Source organism: Pavona decussata, unplaced genomic scaffold (assembly GCF_977016875.1).
Source record: "Pavona decussata unplaced genomic scaffold, jaPavDecu1.1 SCAFFOLD_217, whole genome shotgun sequence".
Classification (NCBI taxonomy): Eukaryota; Metazoa; Cnidaria; class Anthozoa; order Scleractinia; family Agariciidae; genus Pavona; species Pavona decussata.
In genome coordinates, this window is record NW_028145622.1 from 424,978 (window position 1) to 445,825 (window position 20,848).

Here is a 20,848-nt window from a genome sequence, read left to right on the forward strand (position 1 = left end):
AGGAAACGGCGCTACATCTGGAATGGCAGAAAATCTCGCACTGGAAACGTAAAATAAAAAAAAATTAATGATTAAATAAGTAAATAAAGAAATAAATAGATAAATAAGTAAGTAACAATAAACACTTCAAAAGCTTATTAATATCATCCATAAGACCGTTCCGCCATCAGATCGCTGACAATGTACAACGTACGCGCACTTAATATATGTCCCTTAATTAGTGATCTTTGCATACAAAATACAAATACGGCTACAAGAACGTACCTTCAGTATCCAGGGCTAATTAAGGCTTTGTCAGTTCAAACGAAACCACGAGGCTCGCCTTCTTTTAGTTTTACGCTTCTTGCGAAAATCATTCTTAGACCTTTACCCACGAGACGCTTATACAGCACCATGCTGAGAGAAAAGCGAGGGCTATTCCTTAGATGTTGTATCACAAATATAAGAAAACACTCAGTTGTTTTGATTGTATGCTAAATTCCTCCTTTCCATTTGAGCTATAGGCTCCTTTCGAAATGCTAAAATTCAACCTGAAATCGAGTTCAACCCGAACAACAGAAATGAATAAACAGGATTGTTCAATTCCCTTTGTTTGTGTCCTATAGGCCTCATGCATTGCAAAGCTGAATTTTAATGTCCAGCACCAGCACCACACAATGTTTTTGAGGTTGTTCATTCACATCACATCTAAACTTTACTCAATAGGCCATTTTCACGATGGCGTCATTTTACTACAACTACCAGAATTCATTTCGTTTTCCTATTCAAATTCAAATTTTGTAATTCCAGTGGACAGCAAAGAACAATAACTCTAATAAGCATGAGAAAACAAAACCCAGAAGGATTCTAGAAGTTGTAGTAAAATTTCGCTATAGTGAAAAGGTCCTATTGAATAAATGCTAAAGAAAATATTACATACCTCCAAGAAAACAAAACAAAATGTGATTATTACGATCCAGCCGTGTCACGCGCAACTCGAATTTGTTGATCATGAGTAAATCAAATTAGCATGCGCCACACGGTACTCTATGGAATAAATACTTCTTTTCGAGCAAACGTCTTTTGAAAAAAAAAATTATAATTTAAAGCGCAATCTAATCATCTGCGGGAGTATATAGTTTGTTTAGTAAACTGTTGCTTTTGCGTGTTGTCTGTTCTAGAGAAGGAAAGGATACAGACACAAGATACCTTTCAGTGACCTCCTCTTGCTGGGAAATTGCGTCGAAAAAAATAGATCTACAAAGCGTTGTCGGGAGCGGATCATTCGGTGAAGTGTGGAAAGCTGTGGTCGGTGGATTAAAAGGAATTCCCGGCGAAATAACAGTGGCTGTTAAGAAACTAAAACGTAAGACTTAATTGAACTTAGGTTGCGTTCGATTGACCGTATTCCGAGATAAGAATACGTGGAATAGCTCTTAGATTCTCTCTTTTTATAAGTGAATTTGGGAAGACATTTTGTGCAATCTTTCGCTGACACATGATAATTTAAGAACCATTTTGTATTCCAGTAACTCCAAAAGCCCCCCCCCCCCCCCTCCCAAGGGATTTCTTGTCATCATTGTATGTATTTCTATTCCGAAATAGCGTCAATCGAAAGCACCCTTAAATATCTGTTTTGTTGTTGTTGTTGTTGTTGTTGTTGTTTTTTGTGAATGAAGCTAGCCCGTCACGCACTAGCTTGCCACTTTAATGGAAGTTTTAAATTCTGTCCTTGAGCTGGAACAACATTTTGTTGCATCAATTCGTTTTTATTATAATTTCAGTTCCCTTAGCAGGCATGTGCCATAAATGAGATCTCTATGGGAAGAAAAGTTTGCTAATTAAGTAAACTTTAGAGTCCAGTTTCGGGTACCAATACTTTGGATCCATTATTCTCCAATGTCGCTCTCCTTGAAAAACAAAACAAAAACAAACAAAAAACAAAACAAAACAAAACAAACAAACAAACAAAAAAAAAAAAAAAAAAAAGAATCACCTGGTGTCATTGCTTTCTATTTTGTGAACTAAAGTTTAGGATTGAATTAGCCTTGGACCCATTATTGCATTAATTAAAAAATGCTTTTTTAATTTAGGCAACAGTTCTGACTCAGAAAAGGAATCGTTGGCCCAAGAAATCGAGTTGGGGAAATCATTAGATGGAGATAGACACCCGAACATTGTCAATTTCCTAGGATGCGTGTCGACATCTGGTAAGACAAGTCATTTATTCTGAGAACGGACAATAAAGTTAGTAAGGGGCTGACTGATCTTAGCTTTAGTAGCCCCTGATGAAGCTTACTTTGGTGTATCCGAATTATTCAGCAACCTTATTAAAATATATGGTCATATGTTTGAGCAGTCGTGTATCTATTCAGTCAGTTGTTTCAACCCTATCTAGACTGGGGAAGGGGTCCTGCCCGCGAAGACTTTGAAAACACTCTTAAGCCTTTCAAAATATAATGTAAATACTATGCAGATACTTTGTCCCCAAACTTCTGTTCATAACATCTCCAGTGTATTTAACAAGACCTGTCGTACTTTCAATTCCTAACATGGATTGTACAAGCTGTTATTCTAAGAATTATCTAATAATCAAAGTCTTTAATTTTTCGTGATGAAAATATGCAGCTCCCATGATGTTAATTCTGGAGTATGCACCATACGGGGATTTGCTTGGCTACCTCAGGAAAAGCCGTGGAATGGAGGACAAGTACTATAACTGCCCAGAAAATTGGCAACAGGAAGTGACGTCATATGATCTTCTCTCGTTTGCCCAGCAGATAGCTTCCGGCATGAGTTTTCTGGCATCCAAAAAGGTACACATTCCTGTATATTCTTTTTTAATTATTTTTTATTTATCTAATCATTTTTAGTGCAAGGAAGGGCATAGATACGCTGCAAAATAAACAGCTTCACGTCTGTACACATTTCTTTGAGCTTTCTTTTCTATCGGTGTCTTATTCTATTAACTACTTTTCCTTACTAATGCTTTAATTCCAAGATTGAGATGCTTAAAATTGTTTGTAACTTTTAAATTCAAGCTTTGATCATGAAAGATATCATATTGGTTTTTTCTAAGCTACATCTCATTTAATTTGTTACCACGTCTAGATTCTTCACCGTGATCTGGCCGCCCGCAATGTTCTCGTAGGGGAGGGCAGAATATGCAAAATAACAGACTTTGGACTGGCTCTTATCAGAGATAAATATCAATATCTTTACTGCACTGCGGTACGAAAGGTGAGATTAACGCAACACACCCAAGGCACCTTTCCTGGCTAAAAATGGACTATGCAATGCTCCAAAAGTGTTTTATTTATCGTGGGCGAAGATTGGTAATAACTGTAAACATGAAAGCTAGTGTAACCTGGAAATGACCAAGAAAGGAATATATTCCTTTGCTGTGGCCCATAAAACCCAGGTTTTAAATTATAGAATCATTATCATCATTCATTTGCCTTATGAAAAAAGAAGAAATCATTCAATTTACGATAATGGCGAGGAGACCTCAAGCAACCACCAGGCTTATAAGAGAGGGCACCCTCGGCTGTCATTAATAAATAGAAAATATGGTGCTCCCCCCCCCCCCCCCCCCCTTAAAGATGAAAAAACTATATGAAGAAGTAATTGATATTGGGAAAGAGGTCCAGATTTTGGAACCTTGGTAAAGGACTGTAAATTGCTTTAAAGATTTGTGCGACAAGAATACGATCGAGAGTGGCTGGCTGTTCTGGTGCCATAATTATGCACTTGGCTACTTGGTAAAAACAAATTCAGAAACATTGGAGGTAATAATTGATTTTGAATAGATTCCTTCCCCTTTACCATGCAAAATAAGCGATTTTACTTGGTAAATAACAATCTTGACCCTTGTTCTCACGCGCTCATGCAAACAACGAGTCAAAGAAAATGTCAGAATTTAGTCTCTAAAGATAAAGGTTGTACTCGTTTTAGAATTCTTGATGTCAAACCAACAGCCCAGTTTGTAAGGTACAATTATCAAACCAACCCCTGATTTGAATAACCACACGTTAAGCCATCCGACGTGGAAGTTATCATAGTGATAGAGATACAGGAGAATTTGCTTCTGTCAAAGGTTTCACAAGTAGCTTTGGTGTTTTCTTTGTTATCGCTGCAGGGCCGCCTACCAATCAAGTGGACCGCCCCTGAGCACCTGTTTAATGACACACCTGATAAAGATGTGAGGGTATCCGAAAAAAGTGACGTGTAAGTACATCGGTGAAATAGATCTAAAACTTCACTTAAACTTTTTAGTAACAAGTAATTCGTTGTTACTTTCTTTTAATCGACCTAATACCTTCTTAAAGGTGCAGTGTCAGCGTTTTTAGTGTCCATTTAAATAGCCAATTAAAAAAACGGTTCAGTGCACAGGAACTAGTATTATTCATCTCTGACTGCGGATGGCTAGGATGGAAAAGATTGGCCATTGTTTTCAGGTTCCTCATCTATATTTTGGAAAAAATGCTAAAAAACATGATTATAATTTATTCTCTCTCGGAGAAATCGTTTCATATTTTCCTCCCGGTGCTCTGAGAACAATTTCATGTAAGAGAAGAAGTTCTTGATAAAAAATGTGAGAAGTTTTGACCAAACCACACCAAAATCTTCGTGACAGTGTCCCGTTAACGGAAGATGCTCATTTTTAATTGTGGCTATTCATGATCAAGTGTGAGTTATTGCCGTGTACAGCTCTTGTGCACCTTAACGTAAGATGCTGATTAATGTTCTGCACGAGACGAATCAATCTGGGTATATGGTTGTCTGAGTCAGGCTACGTCTGGAAGTGGAAAGTGAAAACTACAGTGGGATTCACCTGCCTTTGCGTTCTGGGAAAACTGATATAGTTTGAGGCAGTAGGGTGGCGAATTCCTCGTCCTCGTATAATTGGAATAGAACTGGCGGATAGAACTGCTACTCGAGAGAAGGTTCAGTAAGGAAGTAAATTAAATTAAAAGATTGAATTAATAAATTGAAATTGGGCTTCAAGATATGTCATAAAGAATTCGAAAGCTAACCACGATCTGTTGTATTTTATTGTTCCACCAGATGGTCTTACGGAGTTGTTCTGTACGAGATCTTTACCTTGGGTAAGTTAACTCAACAGCTGTGAGATAATGTCACACACGATAAACCTGGGTTGAAACAGTAGTTATTTCCTTTTTTTTAATAACAGACAGCCAAAATCAACTGTAAGCTATCTTTAGATTCCTCGGAATATCCGTTACTCGACTTGCTCCGTCCTCGAGCTCCATACTAAGAGTTTTAAATTGTTCCAACAAAAAATCTAGTAGGTTGTAAAGCTCTTTTTTTCTCTTTCTCTTTTCTCTTTTTTCTTTTTTACCCTTAAAATATAGGTGGTGTACCCTACCCTGGTTGGAATGAGTGGAAAGTTGTGTATGAACTAAAGGTGAACAAGTATCGCATGAGTCAACCAGAACATGTCAGCGATGAACTGTAAGTCAACAGTACTCTGGAGGAAATTTATATTTTTCTTGAGAGCTAGTTCCCATTAAGATTGGAAACCGTCGAAGAAGATAATAACTCGGCTTCTAGGAATGTATAATAGTGTTGAAAATGTGGAAAAAGATCTAATTTTTAGAGTCTGTTGCAATAAATTACTTTTCATTCTTCTTTCGGAGAGAGACAGAAAGAATAACAACTTACTATAAAAAAAGGTACAGTGGCAAGAAATCGCCCACACAGAGCAATCTCCTTGAATCCCAGTTGTCCTTATCTTCATTATTTTTGTCTTTGTTTGTTTGTAAGGATATTTAATTCTTGCCCCTGGTAAAATAAGTGAAGGTAAAGGGTTGAAGAACTTGAGAGAGTCAAAATAACGTGCATCTCAACTTGTCAATCAATAGTTACCAAATAATGTTGGACTGCTGGTGTGAAGATCCAAACGGTCGCCCCACATTTGACCGCCTTCATGAAATAACAACAGAAAACCTGCAGGACGAGGTAGGTTATCACCCCTGCATTGAATATTCCACAATTAGGCCATGCTGACAATTCCTTCATAACTTATGACTACTTTTGAGTCTCTCAATAAAGTCATTTGACACTCAGAAAATGTTGGATGGTTGATCCAAGATGGTGGCGGATTCTGTTACTCATTATGTCAGGTGACTGTTGCAGTTGAACTCTTAAACGTAACCTTAATCATCACTATCAGGAGCTTATGACCTGTCACTATCCAAGGTCAATAATTATAACAATGCTATAACTGGTTTGTGAACTTTTGGCCAAATACACCTCCTGGGCTAGAAAAACTGACGAAAGTCTGTTTTTTTTTTTTCTGCAGACTGATTTAAAACATCAGAAGCAATTTCAACCTGAATAAAAAGGCAATGTTCTCTTTTTCAGCATTATGTCGATCTGGACATGTCCAAGTACGAGGCGAGCCTGTATACGAATGTCGAAGAACTTGCTGCCTCTATCTCTATAACCGAGCCTGTATCACTTGAACCTGTGAAGACACAACCTGATACTGCGAAGAATTTTAGTGATGATGTAAAGGAAGACAGTAGGCTGTAACATGGCTTACGAATTAACTTTTATTAACGATTTAAGGACGGTGCCTCTTAATACCAAGGAACGTTGCATAGTTTATGATTATGCGGGGAAACCAGATCTTAGCAAGAGCTATTGGATTTCAAAAATAATATGTGGGCTTATCATGTATTTAACGGAAGTAATTAAGCAACAATAATTATAAAAGCTATAAAATAAATAACAATGCATAGCATTTTCAAAATTGAAGATTTCCTGCCCATCTCGAGATGCGCAGAACGTATGCGCAGTGACAAAAGTAGGCACACGCCTTTAATTACCTATAGAACGGGGACATTGCAGAAATGTTCATATTGGTCTTTCGACTGAAACAAGTGATACAAAATATCAGGAAGTCAAAGCTAACGCATATCCGACGGTAAGAATGCATCCATGTGTATATAGTTTTTATGGCTTGTTCTGGAGGCCAAGTTACTACTACATAAAATGTGTACATAATTTAATGATGCTATCTCATCTGGTTAAGGAAAAGGGATCATCCTTCGTTTAATAATCTGCCAGACTCACAAGTTGACGTTAAACAAAGCAAACAAAAGGTATAAACTGCAGGTAGAACAATAGCATAGCCAACCAAAGGTAGGTTTTTACACGCACTATTGTCCGCAGAAAGGGAGTAATTTTAAGACTGTTTATCATTTTCACACCTATTCTCGTTCTCGTTCTCGTTCTCTTTATCAGCAGTGGTGGATCTATGAGGGGGCCCCGTGGATCATCCAGTCCCCGGGGTCGAAACGATGAGCGGGTCAAGCACTCGAGAACGGGCTCCCTACTAGCCTGAAAGTCTGGATCCATCACTGATTCCAGTACCATTATTATTATCAATTATCATTCTCACCGAAGGATAAACATGGAAAGCAAATGAATATGTATATACAAGGGACTAAAGTTGTACTAAAAAATGCATGAAATAGTTTATTTAAAGAGTATTCTCAAATCACCACGGCTAACATAGAAGATTAAGTTAGTTAATACATAAATGTTTTCAGTCGTAACAAGATTTATGAGGATTTTAATTTGTCATTGTGAGTCAGTAATTGCACGAAATACAGGTCACGTGGTAGGAGCTACTTATGTATTTCAACAATAAAATCCAGCCGTTGTTGCTGTAGTTGTTTTTGTATACTGCTTTGACATAGGTATTGCCAAAATCACCATAATTAAATTCAAAGCTTTGACTTTCGGAATTGTCCTTCAAAATCTGTATCCAAACATCTTAAAGAAACAACAACAACAACAACAAAAACAAGCAAGAAACCAAGAAAAACATTTATGGACAGTAACGTATCCTGAGTTATGTATCATCTGAACAAATATTTCTGTATGAAAAATTACAACTGGTAACAATGAAGGGATTCATAAATTAAATCATCTTGCTTTCACGTTCTTTACTTTCTCTATATTGCAATATTCTATTATCATCATATGTCTTAGTAAAATGTGGACCAGTTTGCCGGCTTCTCGGCTATAATTATTTGGATTGCCATATTTTTCTCCTTAACAATCTAAAGGTACTTACCGTTTTCTTGCTTTATGGCCTCAAAATTTTGGTCTCAAATAATGAGTTTAAATCAAGTTTTTTGTCCTAAAAAGAGCTTCAGTTAATTGAACTGATAACAAATTGAAAAACATAAAAAGTCAAAGTTTCTGATTACGGTTCATGATCACTTTGGCAATTCTAGATTTGTCAACAACTCTCGCTTGCTCTTTTCTTATCTTCAGTGACGTCAGTTCATTCCTGACATCAGACTAGTTTTTAACTTTGTGACAAATATTTCCGATGTACTTGACGTCCACGTACTTTCCTCTCTCTTCATGAATGACAAATACCATTTTAACGTCACATTCAGGACGCTTGCACTCACCAGCCCCTCTGAAAAAAGGTGCAGAATGAATCTTACGAGAATTAGCCGATCTCACGTGGTTGTTCTTGAAGCGCAAACTGCACCATGGGTTACTATTCTTCACTTTGATGGAGAAGATTCGGGTCCAGTCTCCACCCAGCAATCGCCCACCGCTGGGAAACGTACTGAGTGGAATTCTATCCCAGTCTTCTTTAGCGAGCTTAAATCGGGCAAGCTTCCCATTCATGGCCTTTCGAAAATATTTTTCTTCTCCGTCAGAATCGTCAGAGTCTGGATCATCTTCGTTCTGTAGCAAAGAGCACAAATTGATAAGAACTATCAAGTACTGAGCAGTTTTCAGTTGAGTATCGTAAAACCAAAGCCAAAGCAATTACTCTGCCCTGTCAGAACTTACAACGCGACGAACCAAAAAAAAAAAAAAAACAAAAGCGTGTAACTGGCGCCAAGGATGGGAAAACGGGCGCGAGAAGATCACGATCGGTTTTGGTTTTGCTTCTCATGGGTTGAGAAAATGGCGCGATTTTAAGATAGGTTACGCAGCTCTTTACAGCTGCTTCCAATTTCGTTGGACCTGTATATCACGCAGCTGCATTGTTTCAGGACTATGGATAGTCCATTGTTTCTGTTGTTTGTTTATTGTTTCGCTATCATCATCATCATCATCATCATCATCATCATCGTCATCATTATTACTTAAGGTAACTTAACAAAAGAAACAAAACAATAAGATGGAGGGAAAATCACGCTGGGACTACGCAACCGGCGTAACCAGCGGTAAAAGTTGGCTTCTGGAGAGTTAGAGGATAACGATACTTCCCCTTGAATGGGATGTTAGTCCATCATTGGCAGGGTTGCTTTTCGTAGCTCCCCCAGGCTCACCTGGTGGGGGCCAGAGAGAACCCTTAGTTTTGCAGTAACTTACCATTTGGTTAATTCTCCGCTCCATGAAGATTCCCGAGGGCTTGAAAAGGCGGCCACCAATCTATTGAACATAACGTTTTTACAATATCGTTAAGTTAGCACTGTTACCATTATCCTGTCACTCCTTTAGTTCACATTTGAGGCAGCCAATGTTTTCTACCTTTGCTTGATCTGGGCATAAAGAAAAGACTCAAATTCCTGCAAGGCTGATCGGACTGCTTAGAAAACTTAAGACGACAGCGACATGATAGAGACCAAACCGAGATTCAACGGAATGCGGCAACCGTGGACGGCTGTTTCGAGCTGGTTGGCTCTCGTCAGCACGGTGTAGCACAGCAAAAAGTAGATCAACTAACGCGCGTCAAGTGGTCTACCAAATGGACGTGGTAGTGATTTCGGATGGGCCCAAATTCAGAGATCCGTCCACGTCATAGCGCGTGACTACGAACAACGAACAAAAGAACTGAAACATCATGTCGCTGTCGCAATGAGTTAAATGGGAATTGATAAACTTTCCTTCAGTTTTCAATGCAGTCCGATCAACCTTGCAGAAATTTGAGTCATTTATATTTTTGGCTGATTAGATCTTTTACAGATCCTGCGTATACTTGCAGCGTTTTCGTTTGCAGCCCCTTGCTTATTGTTCACTTATAAAGAAAGGACATTAAGCGTGACCATTGAATGGACGCTATTGGAGAGCCTTTGTTAGTCTTTCTTATTACGTGGACATCGGATTTTCGAAAGTAAACAATAACAACAACAACAACAAAAACAACTGAAACAATTGGAGGTTTAATTGTTTTGCCCTCTGATTTCACTCAACCATTTTTGAGGGTGAAATATTGTATATTGTAGTATAATAAAATATCCAATATTTATATACAATATATAATACTTTGTCCTTACAAGCGTTTCTTCTCTTTTTTCCATTGGTTTTATTTCATTGGAACTTTTAACAAGAAATTATCTATGCTCCTTTACCTGTAAAGGGACATGAGTCGCAATAGAAGGGGCTTCATTCCCATGGTTCACGGGCGCCATAATGACACAGGGACGCTGGTTATCCTCATCAAAGACTCCTAAGTTGGAAGAAACGTTTGCAGATGGCACATGGCAAACACAGGGGCACCTAGCAGGACAGCTGTAAGTATTGGCATCAGCGTTACTGATTGGAACGTGAATCAATTGCTGAGGATCATGTTGGGGTCGCTGTGGACGGTAACCACCACTGTAATTATATACGGGTTGGTAGACCGCCTGTGCTGCATTGTTTTCGATACCTTGCATCTGGAATCTTGCGGTTTGCATCCGGCTACTTAAGTGGTACAGAGGCAATGTGGCTTTATAAGTCACCTGACTTGCTGGATCATCTTCATCTTTGGATACGATCTCCTGCACAGGCAACCATAAAGTTAAATAGGTTGTACCAGATCAATCGACTCATTGATTGATTGATTGATTAGTCTAGACTCTTCTTCCGTACTCTTGATACAGTTCAATTATAACTGAATTGTAATTAAATTATAATCAGACAGGTCAAACCAGCCAATTTTATTCTTTGATAAAATCGTCCATATGCATAGTTTTCTTGCCTTAAATTCACATTCTTGTAACGTTTCTCCGTTATCGATGAGTGTTATTCGTGAAAAATTACATTAGCTTCAATAGATAAAATTATACTTCCTTTGATTATATTATAAGCAGTACAAGGTAGACAGTAGTTTTTCAATAAAAAGACAACCATAGTACTTAATTCTGTCAGACATGTTTTTTCATTTTATCTTTTTGTCGTTTTTTTGTTAGGCTGTTGACATCATGTTTTATTTAACTGCATTAAACAGATGGCAGAAGCCCATCAAAACATGTCGAAGAGAATGATTGTATTCTTAGAAATTGAACAGTATCTATTTCTGAATGGAACTTAGGAGAATGCCTTGGGAGTGTTACTGAAAAAGCTAACCAATCTATTAACTGAATCAATCAATCGATCAATTAATCAATCAATCAATCAATCAATCAATCAATCAATCAAGCAAACATTTAATGGCTAATTTAACAAACCCACAAATTCACTAAAATGATGGCCACCTAGTTAATCGATCAGTCAATCAGTCAATCAGCCAAACTGTAGTCAGCTAATCAAACAATCAATCAATCAATCAATCAATCAATCAAGCAAGCAATCCATTAATCAGATAAGGAGAACTATTTTCATGCGTTTGGATAGACACCGGATGCATCGCACGGAGGTAAGATAGTGCCCGGGGAAGTAACGTCTGCATTCCTAAATTAACGGTAATGATACTTTGGACGAAGAAATCTATAATGCAATGGTAGCTGTAAAAGAAGGAGAAATTAAACCAACAAATGGAGCACTCCATTATCATCTCAAGATCTTCTTCCTAGTGATTTCATTGAAATCTACATGAGCACTTGTAATGGATTTTCACTCTTATCTCTACCGCGTACATTGAACTGAAAATGTGTTCATCATATATGGTCCTAGTACCAACCTCTGTCATTGGTCGCAGTTGAACAAAGTGGCTATAAGTCTGGTTATCACTGGGTCCTCCACAGAAATCTTTAGGTAGGGCTCCGCAGACATTGGTTATTTTTATAGAGCCCAGAGGGTCTGTATAGGGGCCGGGATACTGTGGCAATGGAGCGGTGTGATGACAGAACGCATGGGAGAATGACTCTCCTTTCTCTTGCTTCACAGGCGTCCGACTTGTAAACATTAATGGGTAGTGCTGGTTATTTTCAGTAGTGTCTTCGTCCATCTTCCAGTTACAATCAAATAACTCTTTAAAGGAGAACATCTCAACCTCGTGTGCCTTTTCGCATCAACGTTAAAGCGTTGAAAAATAGAGAAGTCTGTAAAAGAGAATTAAAAATCAATCAATCAATCAATCATAATTGCAAATGGCCATCCTCTACCCTATCTATACCGGGCTTTTTCTTCTCTTTTCTGACCGGGGGGATTGCATGCCTCCTCCCATAACTTCGCAACTATAAACGCTATGACAATGAGGCTTAGAGGATAGATAGTACTTTCAAAGACGTTTCCTTTTAGGTCCACAACAGGACGAGATGACGTCATCTGACGTTTTGATTACGTCATAATTCCAAAATGGTGTCCATCATGGATCCACCATCTTGGATTTCTGGATTTCCCACAAACTTCATGAAAGTGCAGAACTTAAGTGAAAAGCAATAAAAAACCATAAAGGAACACTAATATGAGTTAAAAACAGGAAGTTGCAATAAGAAAACTAACTTTTCTTCACTTCAAAAAGGGATTTTCAATTTTCTTTCAAAACGGCCTTTCAAGAATCGGTTGCTATGATAACATCAAAGTCCCTGAACACTAACTGACCACATCAAACATTAGTCACATAAATTTCTGAAAAAGTGTTGACATTTCATGGCTCAGGTTCAAACTCGCTGCGGGCAGAATCCCCCCCTCCCCCCCCCCCCCCGCACCCTCCCTCCGCCACCAGCCTAGTCTAGATAGGGTTAAGTTGACCAAATAATCTAAAAAAAGAGCAAGGCTGATTTCACAGTCAGGGATGTATATTTTCCAATATTTCGAAAGGCATGGCATTTCTTCTTCAGGGTATGTTTGAGACTGACCCTGTGGCAAGATACCTGACAAGTTGACCAAACTTTTTTTCGGCCAGCCGATAGGAAAATCTCAGCATTCTCGTCCCTAGAGCCGCGATCCTTTTGGCCAGTGCCACGAAGGTTGATTCGTTGCGCTGGCCAAAAGGGTCGGGAATGAAATCTCATCAACTAGTTTTTTATTTGACCAGCAAGAGCGCATGCGTTAAAAACTTTGTGTTTGGATCGTCATAATCAGATTTACAACTTCATTAGAGCTGACAGCAGCGACTGGTAATATTTCAGTTTCGTCTTACGGAAGGGATTATCAGTGGTGTCAAAGAAAGCCCAAAATGGTGAAAGGACCCCGAAAACAAAAGAAATGTTAGGGTTTACCGTTATTTAACGTTCTTAGTCTACGAGTCTCTATTGAACCCCAACCGTAATAATCACCAGCGTCTCAATAGACAAAAAGAAATCTTGCAAGTCCATTATTTTAAATACTCTTTCTTTTCGGGTACAGGTTCCGTTCATCTGGAATAGAAACCCTCTCTCGCCATAAGTGGCGCTTTTACTCTGTCTCTCTCTTTCTTATTATATACAAAAACTCAAGGAATATCTGCAATCAATTTATGACACTCTTTTTTCTTCTCTCCATCCTCCCCCAGTCGTGAGTATAACGCACTTTTGTTGTTGTTGTTACACTTTTTTGTCACATATTATTATCCAGCTATATGCATATACCAAATCTTCGTCATCTTTCTCACTCTTATCTACCACAACCAACTGAATATACCTCGGTGATTTTTATTATCTCTACATGCATTTTTGTTTACCTTTTTGACTAGCACATCTTGATTTTTAATTTCTCGGCACCACTGACCCCATACCATGTAAGTCCCCGACTTTGGCCTCTTACTGTAATTCTAAATTATGTGAGTGCAAGTTGATAAAGTGATATATATTTTACCTCTCATACAAAGCCTAAAAAAGCGGTCTCACAGGCCGTTTGTAACGCAATATATATCGCTTTCACGCAATGGTCGTTCAAGTTCCTACTAACCTCTCACACAACGCTCAATGCACGTTCTCATAACGTGAGCTTCAGCTGCCTGTGCTTCGACGCCTGTTCAGAGTCGATCAAAGTTCAGCTTTCTGCATGTGTACGGTCATGTGTTTGCTTTTGCTTTCTGGCTTGCTGAATTAATAGCGATCAAATGTGTCAAATATGTATACTATTGATTGAGTTTTAGATCTTTGCACGGAAAATTACCCGCGCTGAAAATCTCGAAAATCTGGTATAGGGAGAATGCAGGGGAGAATGGGTCTGGTCAGAACGAGTGGATAGCTCTGATATTTCAGAAGGAGCGTGAACCGGGTTTCCGTATACATAATTATATAATGAACAGTGTCAAACTCGCGTTTGATCGGTGCATCAGAGTTTGTGATTATATCTAGAGCGGTGTGACCGGCGCACGTGATTAGAGTCCAGAGTCCAGGCAGGGTAACTGGTCACATTGCCCAGTAGCTACCGAACCAACATAGACAAATTTTCGCAGGAAAGCAAAGCTGTTCGATGAAAAATTGAACAAACACCTTTGCAAGTGACCTCAACCAGGTTAAAAAAGCTAGAACTTTGTCGTGACGTGAAAAGGGAGAAAATAGTTGTCCAAATATGTCGCCGATAGAATTTCAGTAATGCTCGCGAGTAATCGATTACAAATCGCAGTGAAGAGGCAAACATGCTGTAATATTTTGGAGTCAGAAATTCCTTCTGGAATAAAGGTTAGTTTTGATAATAGTGTTTGTGATTTTTTTTTTTTTCACATTATGCACTCTAATTTATAGAATATAGAATAGGATATCGATTACAATTGTGTGTGTGTACAGTGTAGTGTGTGAGTCGGCTGACAGTCAACGTCACGCTCGCTCACGAAATGTGGTCAAATGTCTTGGTTATTGTATGAAACAGATGGATTTCATTTTTCTCTGCGTGGGTCAGTACTCTGATAACGCACAGAAAACGCCAAAACGTGGTAAGAACAACAGTCACATTACTCGCCTGCTGCTCGTAGCGTACTTCTTTGTTGTTATTACATTTGACGTCATCTGTACGTTATTAGAGTCCAAAACACAGCAAAATGGATTGACAATTTTGTGGAATAAAAATGGACGAAGTAACTAGGTTACAAACCTTTTTTTTTAATTAACCAGAAAAAGATCAAGTTTTGTCAAAGTTGAAAACGAAAGTAACCTAGGAATCATTCTGTGATGGAATGTTGTTGCTGAATAATTGCTCCGTTTGCCGGCCATTGACTCGACGAGAGCTTCATTAATGGAGATTGGCATATTCTTACTGGTAGGTGTTTTTGTTATAATTTAGTCTGAAAAACAGGTCGCAAATCAGCTGACATAGGTCAAAGTCTTGTAAGAAATACAGGCACAGAATGACAGCTTGCGGCTTTGATACTGAGACATAAACGTGAACGAGGCCAAGTGGGTTATTTACAAAGCTCTGAAAGAAAAAGCGAGACGAAACAGTGACAAAAATGTTTTTGTATCGCAGTTCTTCTTTTTTTCTTTACAGCTTTTCAAGTCGTATGATGATCCGAATCATAATTAATTTTCTGAAATTCCCAACCTTGGATTGTCTGTACCTGCACTGAAGAATTGGTGTCATTAAATGTGTTTTACAATGATAGGTACGTGACAAAAAAAAGCAACTTGTTTTGATTTGTGTAGAGTTCAAACTTGGGCGATATTTCCAATAAAGGCCCCCCCGGAACTTGACTGAGACGTTGAAATGAAAATTGCATATAAGGCTTATAAATGAATGGAAATTAGAGAAGATTTTTTAGGTATTTATTTCTAGGATATGATTAGCTCTTCGATTATCGAAAGCTTGATTCTTCTTCCAGTACAAGACAAAGCCGGAGGTCTATGAAAGAGAGGGAAAAAACCTAGGCGAGGGGGGTATTCTTGCTTAGCTGTTTTCTTGCACGATTATAGCTGCAGTCGCCTACTAACGAATAAACAGCTTTTTTTGAAGTCACGATTTAGATTGCAGATATTTTTGCAGTGGTGAAAACATCTCATTAGCTAGTGGTTACAAGAAATGCCATGAATTGAATGTAGGAGTACAATGTTGATAGCTATAGATTATTCAATGGAGAGCTTGCTCCAGTTGTAATTATATCGACTGTTGCTCGCTTTCTGACTCTGTTAAACTTCATCGTTCGTTGTGTGACTTCGTCAATTCCTGTCAGTTATCTTCTGTATTTAAATGACTGTGTTTTGCACACTAAAATACCAAATACTTTTTGGGTCATGAGCACAAGGACAGTAATTATAGGCTTTTTTATTATCAGTATTATTTTATTTTTTGGGAGTAAAAGCATAGACCACCGAATTTTTCGGTAATATTCAGTTGTACAAGTAAAGTAGCGTTCAATGACTATTCAGGAGTCGGTTGACCCCTACAAATGTTTTGGGATATTTTTTTAAGAAGCTAGCTAAATGTATAGCATGAATCCTCCTGAGATTTTTGTATCAACTTATATATCAATCATATAGATCATGAATTTAGAATGATGACAGAATGAAAGCATAGGACTCTGACTGCTCAGAAAATCTTGCTGTAATTTTCAGAGTCAGAGTCGTCTTGATCGCTGTCAATATCCGAGTAATGATGTAGTCGGCAAAATGCGGAGCTTGTATTCTAATGTTATATATATGGATTGTGATGCCAACAATTAGGACATCAAAACCTGATTCTCAAAAGTGTGATTGTGCGCTAGTGTGTTCCATGTTTGATTGAAACATTTTATCCCAGTTTACAACTACTGACTTTCATAACAATTCAACACAACAGTGTCTTTCTTATCCGCTTTCGGATCGATGAATGTAGGAATTGGTTGGAAAGATCACTAATTCCTTCTACCCGTTCGAACGTCGCCTGCTGACTGTAAGCTTGCTCGGGGGTCATCGATAGAAGCCAATTTTAGAGCTGTAAAATAATTTCTTAATCATCTGGTATATAAGTTGACAAATCAGGAATAATGAATTAATAAATTAAGGGCAAACTTTCTGGTGACATGACAGCAATATGTTTTTCCATTGACCATCATGTAATGCATTAAATAACTTTGAATCTAATGCAGCAACTGCCGGGACCCGTGTTTGCGATGCGGCCATTCAATGATTCAACGTTAAGACGCGAGGTAGTTTTCACAGCCTTTAAAAGTGTTGCTTAAGCAATTATAGTATATTGTCATTTGAAGAGTTGATTATCGATAGTTGGTGTTTTAACCCTTCTGACCAACTGTTGCAAATTTCAAATTGACAGTCAAAAGATTCAGCTGAACTGTAGCAACTACAGAATCACAATGAAACTTTCTTCTGTATACTCAGTCTTCTCAGAGCAATCGGCTACATTACTGCTTTGCTTTCTTTATATAGCATATATGCAAAGTCATGATTGCATGTCTTAAACTCAGCGTAGAGACGTTAACATTACGAACATGGCAGCGTGTCGTAATCTTAATAATACTTGAATCACTGTGCAGTATCACGGCAGAAATGTTTCCAAGTGCCGTTACGTATATAACTTAATTTAGCTAGCAAACTAACAGCAACATTTAACTAGGCGAAGCAGCAAAATGAAATTCAATTTAGTTCGAAACAGTTGGCACGTTCTATTTCCGGAATAAGAACGGTTTTTGGACGTGCAATATGGCGTACTTCACACAGAAACACTGTTGGGATAAGGACTAAGAATTGTTTTTAAATTGATTGACTTAGTTACCGTAAAAATGTTAAAAATGTGTAGGCTATGCTAGAGTTTAAGCATTTCATGTCAAATAAGCAACTGAATAGCTAAATTACAAGGTTCAGTAAGTTATACTTGCCCTTTGCAGAGCTTTATTGATCATGAATTTAGAATGATAACCCAATGAAAGCATAGGGACTTGACTGCTCAGAAAATCTTGCTGTAATTTTCAGAGTCAGACGCCTATCGCTATCAATATCAGAGTAATGATGTAGTCGGCAAAATGCGGAGCTTGTATTATAATGTTATACATTACATTATTTGGGCCAGTTGATGACCTAGAATCTACTATCATTGTAAAAAGATCTCTCGCCTTAAATGTGGGAGGACCTTGTGGAACACATTCAATTTGCCGCGAGATGGTTTTAGAAACGGACACATTTAATGTTTTCATAGTTAAAGCGAGATTTCTTCTCTCACTCGGGTACCTGTAGTCAGTATTTCCGGATACTTCATATTCAATGCCGTCGCGGTTCAGGCTCCATGTAACACAGATTAAGATCCGAAGGAAACAGGTTGTCCCATCGTCGTGTTAATTAAGTAGTTAGAGATGCGTGAACACTATCATATGAAGAAGTAAATTAAATCGTGCATCAACTCAGCTTAAAATCGTGGCTTTTAATATTTTTGCTCGTGAGTAGCCCACCCTCACGTGACAACAGTTAAATGATGAACACTTACGTGCGAAATTGCACGATGATCTACATTGACCTCCTGAGGTTGGAAAACAGATTATAAAAATTAGTTTTAATTAGGACCGTTTGTTGGGGAAAAGATTTGCCGCTTGCATGGCTAAAACTTAATGTCAATTGATGTTGCAAATGGAAGATTCTTTTATCTCGAAAGCAAACTTTCTTCTTAGAATCGACTAAATAGCTGAACTTGTGCGTAGAGATGTGCATTTAACCTGGCTCTAAAAGGATGATATGATTATCACGTTTCTTCTTGGATTATTATAATCTTCATGTGCATGTGGAAATATTCCCTTGCGCCGCCATTCATTCTTTGATATTATCAGTCTCTTGGTGTTGCAAATGAAGGCACTAAGGCACTAAGCGAGGCATGATTGACTACTTTCCAATCATTTATTTAAAGTCGATGATCTTAAATGGAGAGCCAACTTGGATTCCATTGAAGCTCTATGAGTTTCTCCATGTGTTAGATTTTAAGGATATAGCTTCATTGAAAAATTTCTGAAGTTCATTATTTTTCCTTTGAAGATCGACCTGCGGAATGATGCCAGATAATAGCAAATGCCATGTAAGACTACGTAGAATGCAAGTTACATTGATTGCCCATCCAGTGGTGACATAACAAAATCTGACTTCGAAAGGATTTAAACAATAATTGAAGTAGCTTCATTGAAATCAAGCATCCGCTTGGACTGATGTTTTCATGGTTATACCTTTCTTGCATTTTGCTTTCATTGAATTCATTTGTTTCACTCTTGACTATTTTCTTTTGATATTGCAGTTATTAACAAAAAATGGATTCATTGTGACGGTAATTTAACGCTGAAGCTGTGATGTCGTCTCCATTCATGCAGATGAAAGCTTGGATGGATGTTAGGTTAGTGAGCCTTGTGGTGTCCATATCCTTTGTGTAGGTACAACCTGATGATAGAAAATAAGTTACTTGTCCCATCCCCATGCCGTTGCATGCAACCCGACGGATATTTAAGTTCAATTTTAAAGCAGACGACAGTCACTTCTCCATGAACCCAATAAACTCTTTCCATGTTATTATGAACAGGGAGGAAGACTAAAATGGTGGATGCTGTAAACACAATAAGAATTGTCCCCGAAACCTAACCCGCGAGAAGGTAAGCAGATATTTCTAAAACAAAGAGCGCACACGCTCTCGCAGCCTAATGGAAATTACAAGACTTCCATTGATGGTTTGTAACCATCTTGTTATTTTAAGCAGACATGCCATTTTATTGGCGTTCTCCACTCTATTTACAGACACCAAGTGATTTTAATTTTACGACAGCACCAGGTTGTATAAAACAAACCAGAGTACAATAATCTTTGATCGCGACTTTTTGTTTGATCACGAATTGTACGCAGTACGTCAGTCCTAGAGGGCCAGTTCTTTTTTAACCATTGGAAAGAGAAAATATTTCAGATGATTGGTGCGGCTGGACGATCAGTACATCGATCAGTTTATAGTCTAATCAACCTGATTTATCATGGGGTAGCCTGCAGGTTGGCTCCCTTGTATGAGAATACATAAAATTTTGAGAAAGGTTAAATTTGCACAGTTGAATAGTCTAACTGAATCCCAATGCTAATTGGGTTAACTAATTCGCCTGTCGTAAGAGATTCTCGGGTGTCAACACAAACAAGAATTTTGCGCACTACGGGCTTATGAGACATTAAGAGAAAGATTTTTTGGGTATTAGAGCTGCACTTTTCTAAGTCGTTTGGTTTGTCCAAGTGGAAACTTTTTAACAGGTTAAATTAACTTTGTTTTCTTGCCGGTTTTTTCAGTCTTTGATGCCCTTGGTTAAGTATATTTTATTTTATTTTAGGTGGCGCCGTGCACTCTATTAAAATCCACCAGCCAACAACTTAGGCACGAATAAAATGCTGCTCAGTGCTTTCCACCCCTAAAGCGATAAACGGACAAGAAGGAAGAAGGGCTTTTTCAGCTAGCGTCTAAATCAGATGTTTAGACAATTCAGAGGCTGAACGAAAAACGACCTGCTAGTCGTGAACTGCTGATTGGGAAGATTCCCTGCAAATAAGTGTATGCTCTCGGACTGAGGTAAGTGTCTATCTTATCCACGGTGATCCAAAACGTGTAATCAATGGACAAACGGCTGCAGGGCATTAAGAAACTACAATTTTCTCGTGATGATGACCTTGCGATTTGCACTGCGGGTCCTTGTAGATACCATTAATTCAAAACCTTGAAGATAATGAAGGGTAAATGAAGACATTTCTTGCTCGATCGTTACTGGCTCAGACCTGAACTGCAAACAAATGGTTTATAATTATAGTGAGCTTTCACTTTCGACCTCGCAATCAGGAATACTTGTTTAATTTTCCCAAAAGATGAT

The 20,848-nt window shown here is 38.2% G+C and overlaps 2 protein-coding genes and 1 long non-coding RNA gene across 9 annotated transcripts in view; 2 read left to right on the forward strand and 1 right to left on the reverse strand.

The window, feature by feature from the left end:
• On the forward strand, positions 1 to 7,675 carry LOC146459686 (proto-oncogene tyrosine-protein kinase receptor Ret-like). Its single transcript, XM_085089179.1, has 10 exons — positions 1 to 48; positions 1,161 to 1,345; positions 2,073 to 2,189; positions 2,608 to 2,795; positions 3,091 to 3,219; positions 4,118 to 4,206; positions 5,047 to 5,087; positions 5,355 to 5,454; positions 5,865 to 5,961; positions 6,367 to 7,675. Exons 1-10 carry the CDS (start codon positions 23 to 25, stop codon positions 6,535 to 6,537), a joined length of 1,143 nt encoding a protein of 380 aa, XP_084945305.1. The 5' UTR covers positions 1 to 22; the 3' UTR covers positions 6,538 to 7,675.
• Positions 7,566 to 20,848, reverse strand: part of LOC146459687 (uncharacterized) — a 21,591-nt gene continuing 8,308 nt past the window's right edge. For 3 of the 5 annotated variants that reach the window (XM_085089178.1, XM_085089177.1, XM_085089173.1), the window contains 4 exons: positions 11,870 to 12,230; positions 10,338 to 10,748; positions 9,358 to 9,417; positions 7,566 to 8,721 (listed from right to left, as the gene is read on the reverse strand). In XM_085089178.1, the coding sequence (XP_084945304.1) occupies positions 8,320 to 8,721; positions 9,358 to 9,417; positions 10,338 to 10,748; positions 11,870 to 12,175 (1,179 nt within the window). In that variant the 5' untranslated portion in view covers positions 12,176 to 12,230 and the 3' untranslated portion in view covers positions 7,566 to 8,319. Of the gene's footprint in view, positions 8,722 to 9,357; positions 9,418 to 10,337; positions 10,749 to 11,869; positions 12,231 to 14,019; positions 14,144 to 18,212; positions 18,300 to 20,848 lie in introns of those variants that run through there. The other 2 variants (XM_085089174.1, XM_085089175.1) reach the window with 2 other exon arrangements.
• The window catches only part of LOC146459688 (uncharacterized), a 24,940-nt gene continuing 18,308 nt past the window's right edge, over positions 14,217 to 20,848 (forward strand). Inside the window, exons 1-4 of one of the 3 annotated variants that reach the window (XR_014857851.1) lie at positions 14,217 to 14,741; positions 19,258 to 19,353; positions 19,537 to 19,606; positions 20,318 to 20,553. This is a non-coding gene — a long non-coding RNA (uncharacterized LOC146459688). Of the gene's footprint in view, positions 14,742 to 19,257; positions 19,354 to 19,536; positions 19,607 to 20,317; positions 20,560 to 20,848 lie in introns of all 3 variants that reach the window. The other 2 variants (XR_014857852.1, XR_014857853.1) reach the window with 2 other exon arrangements.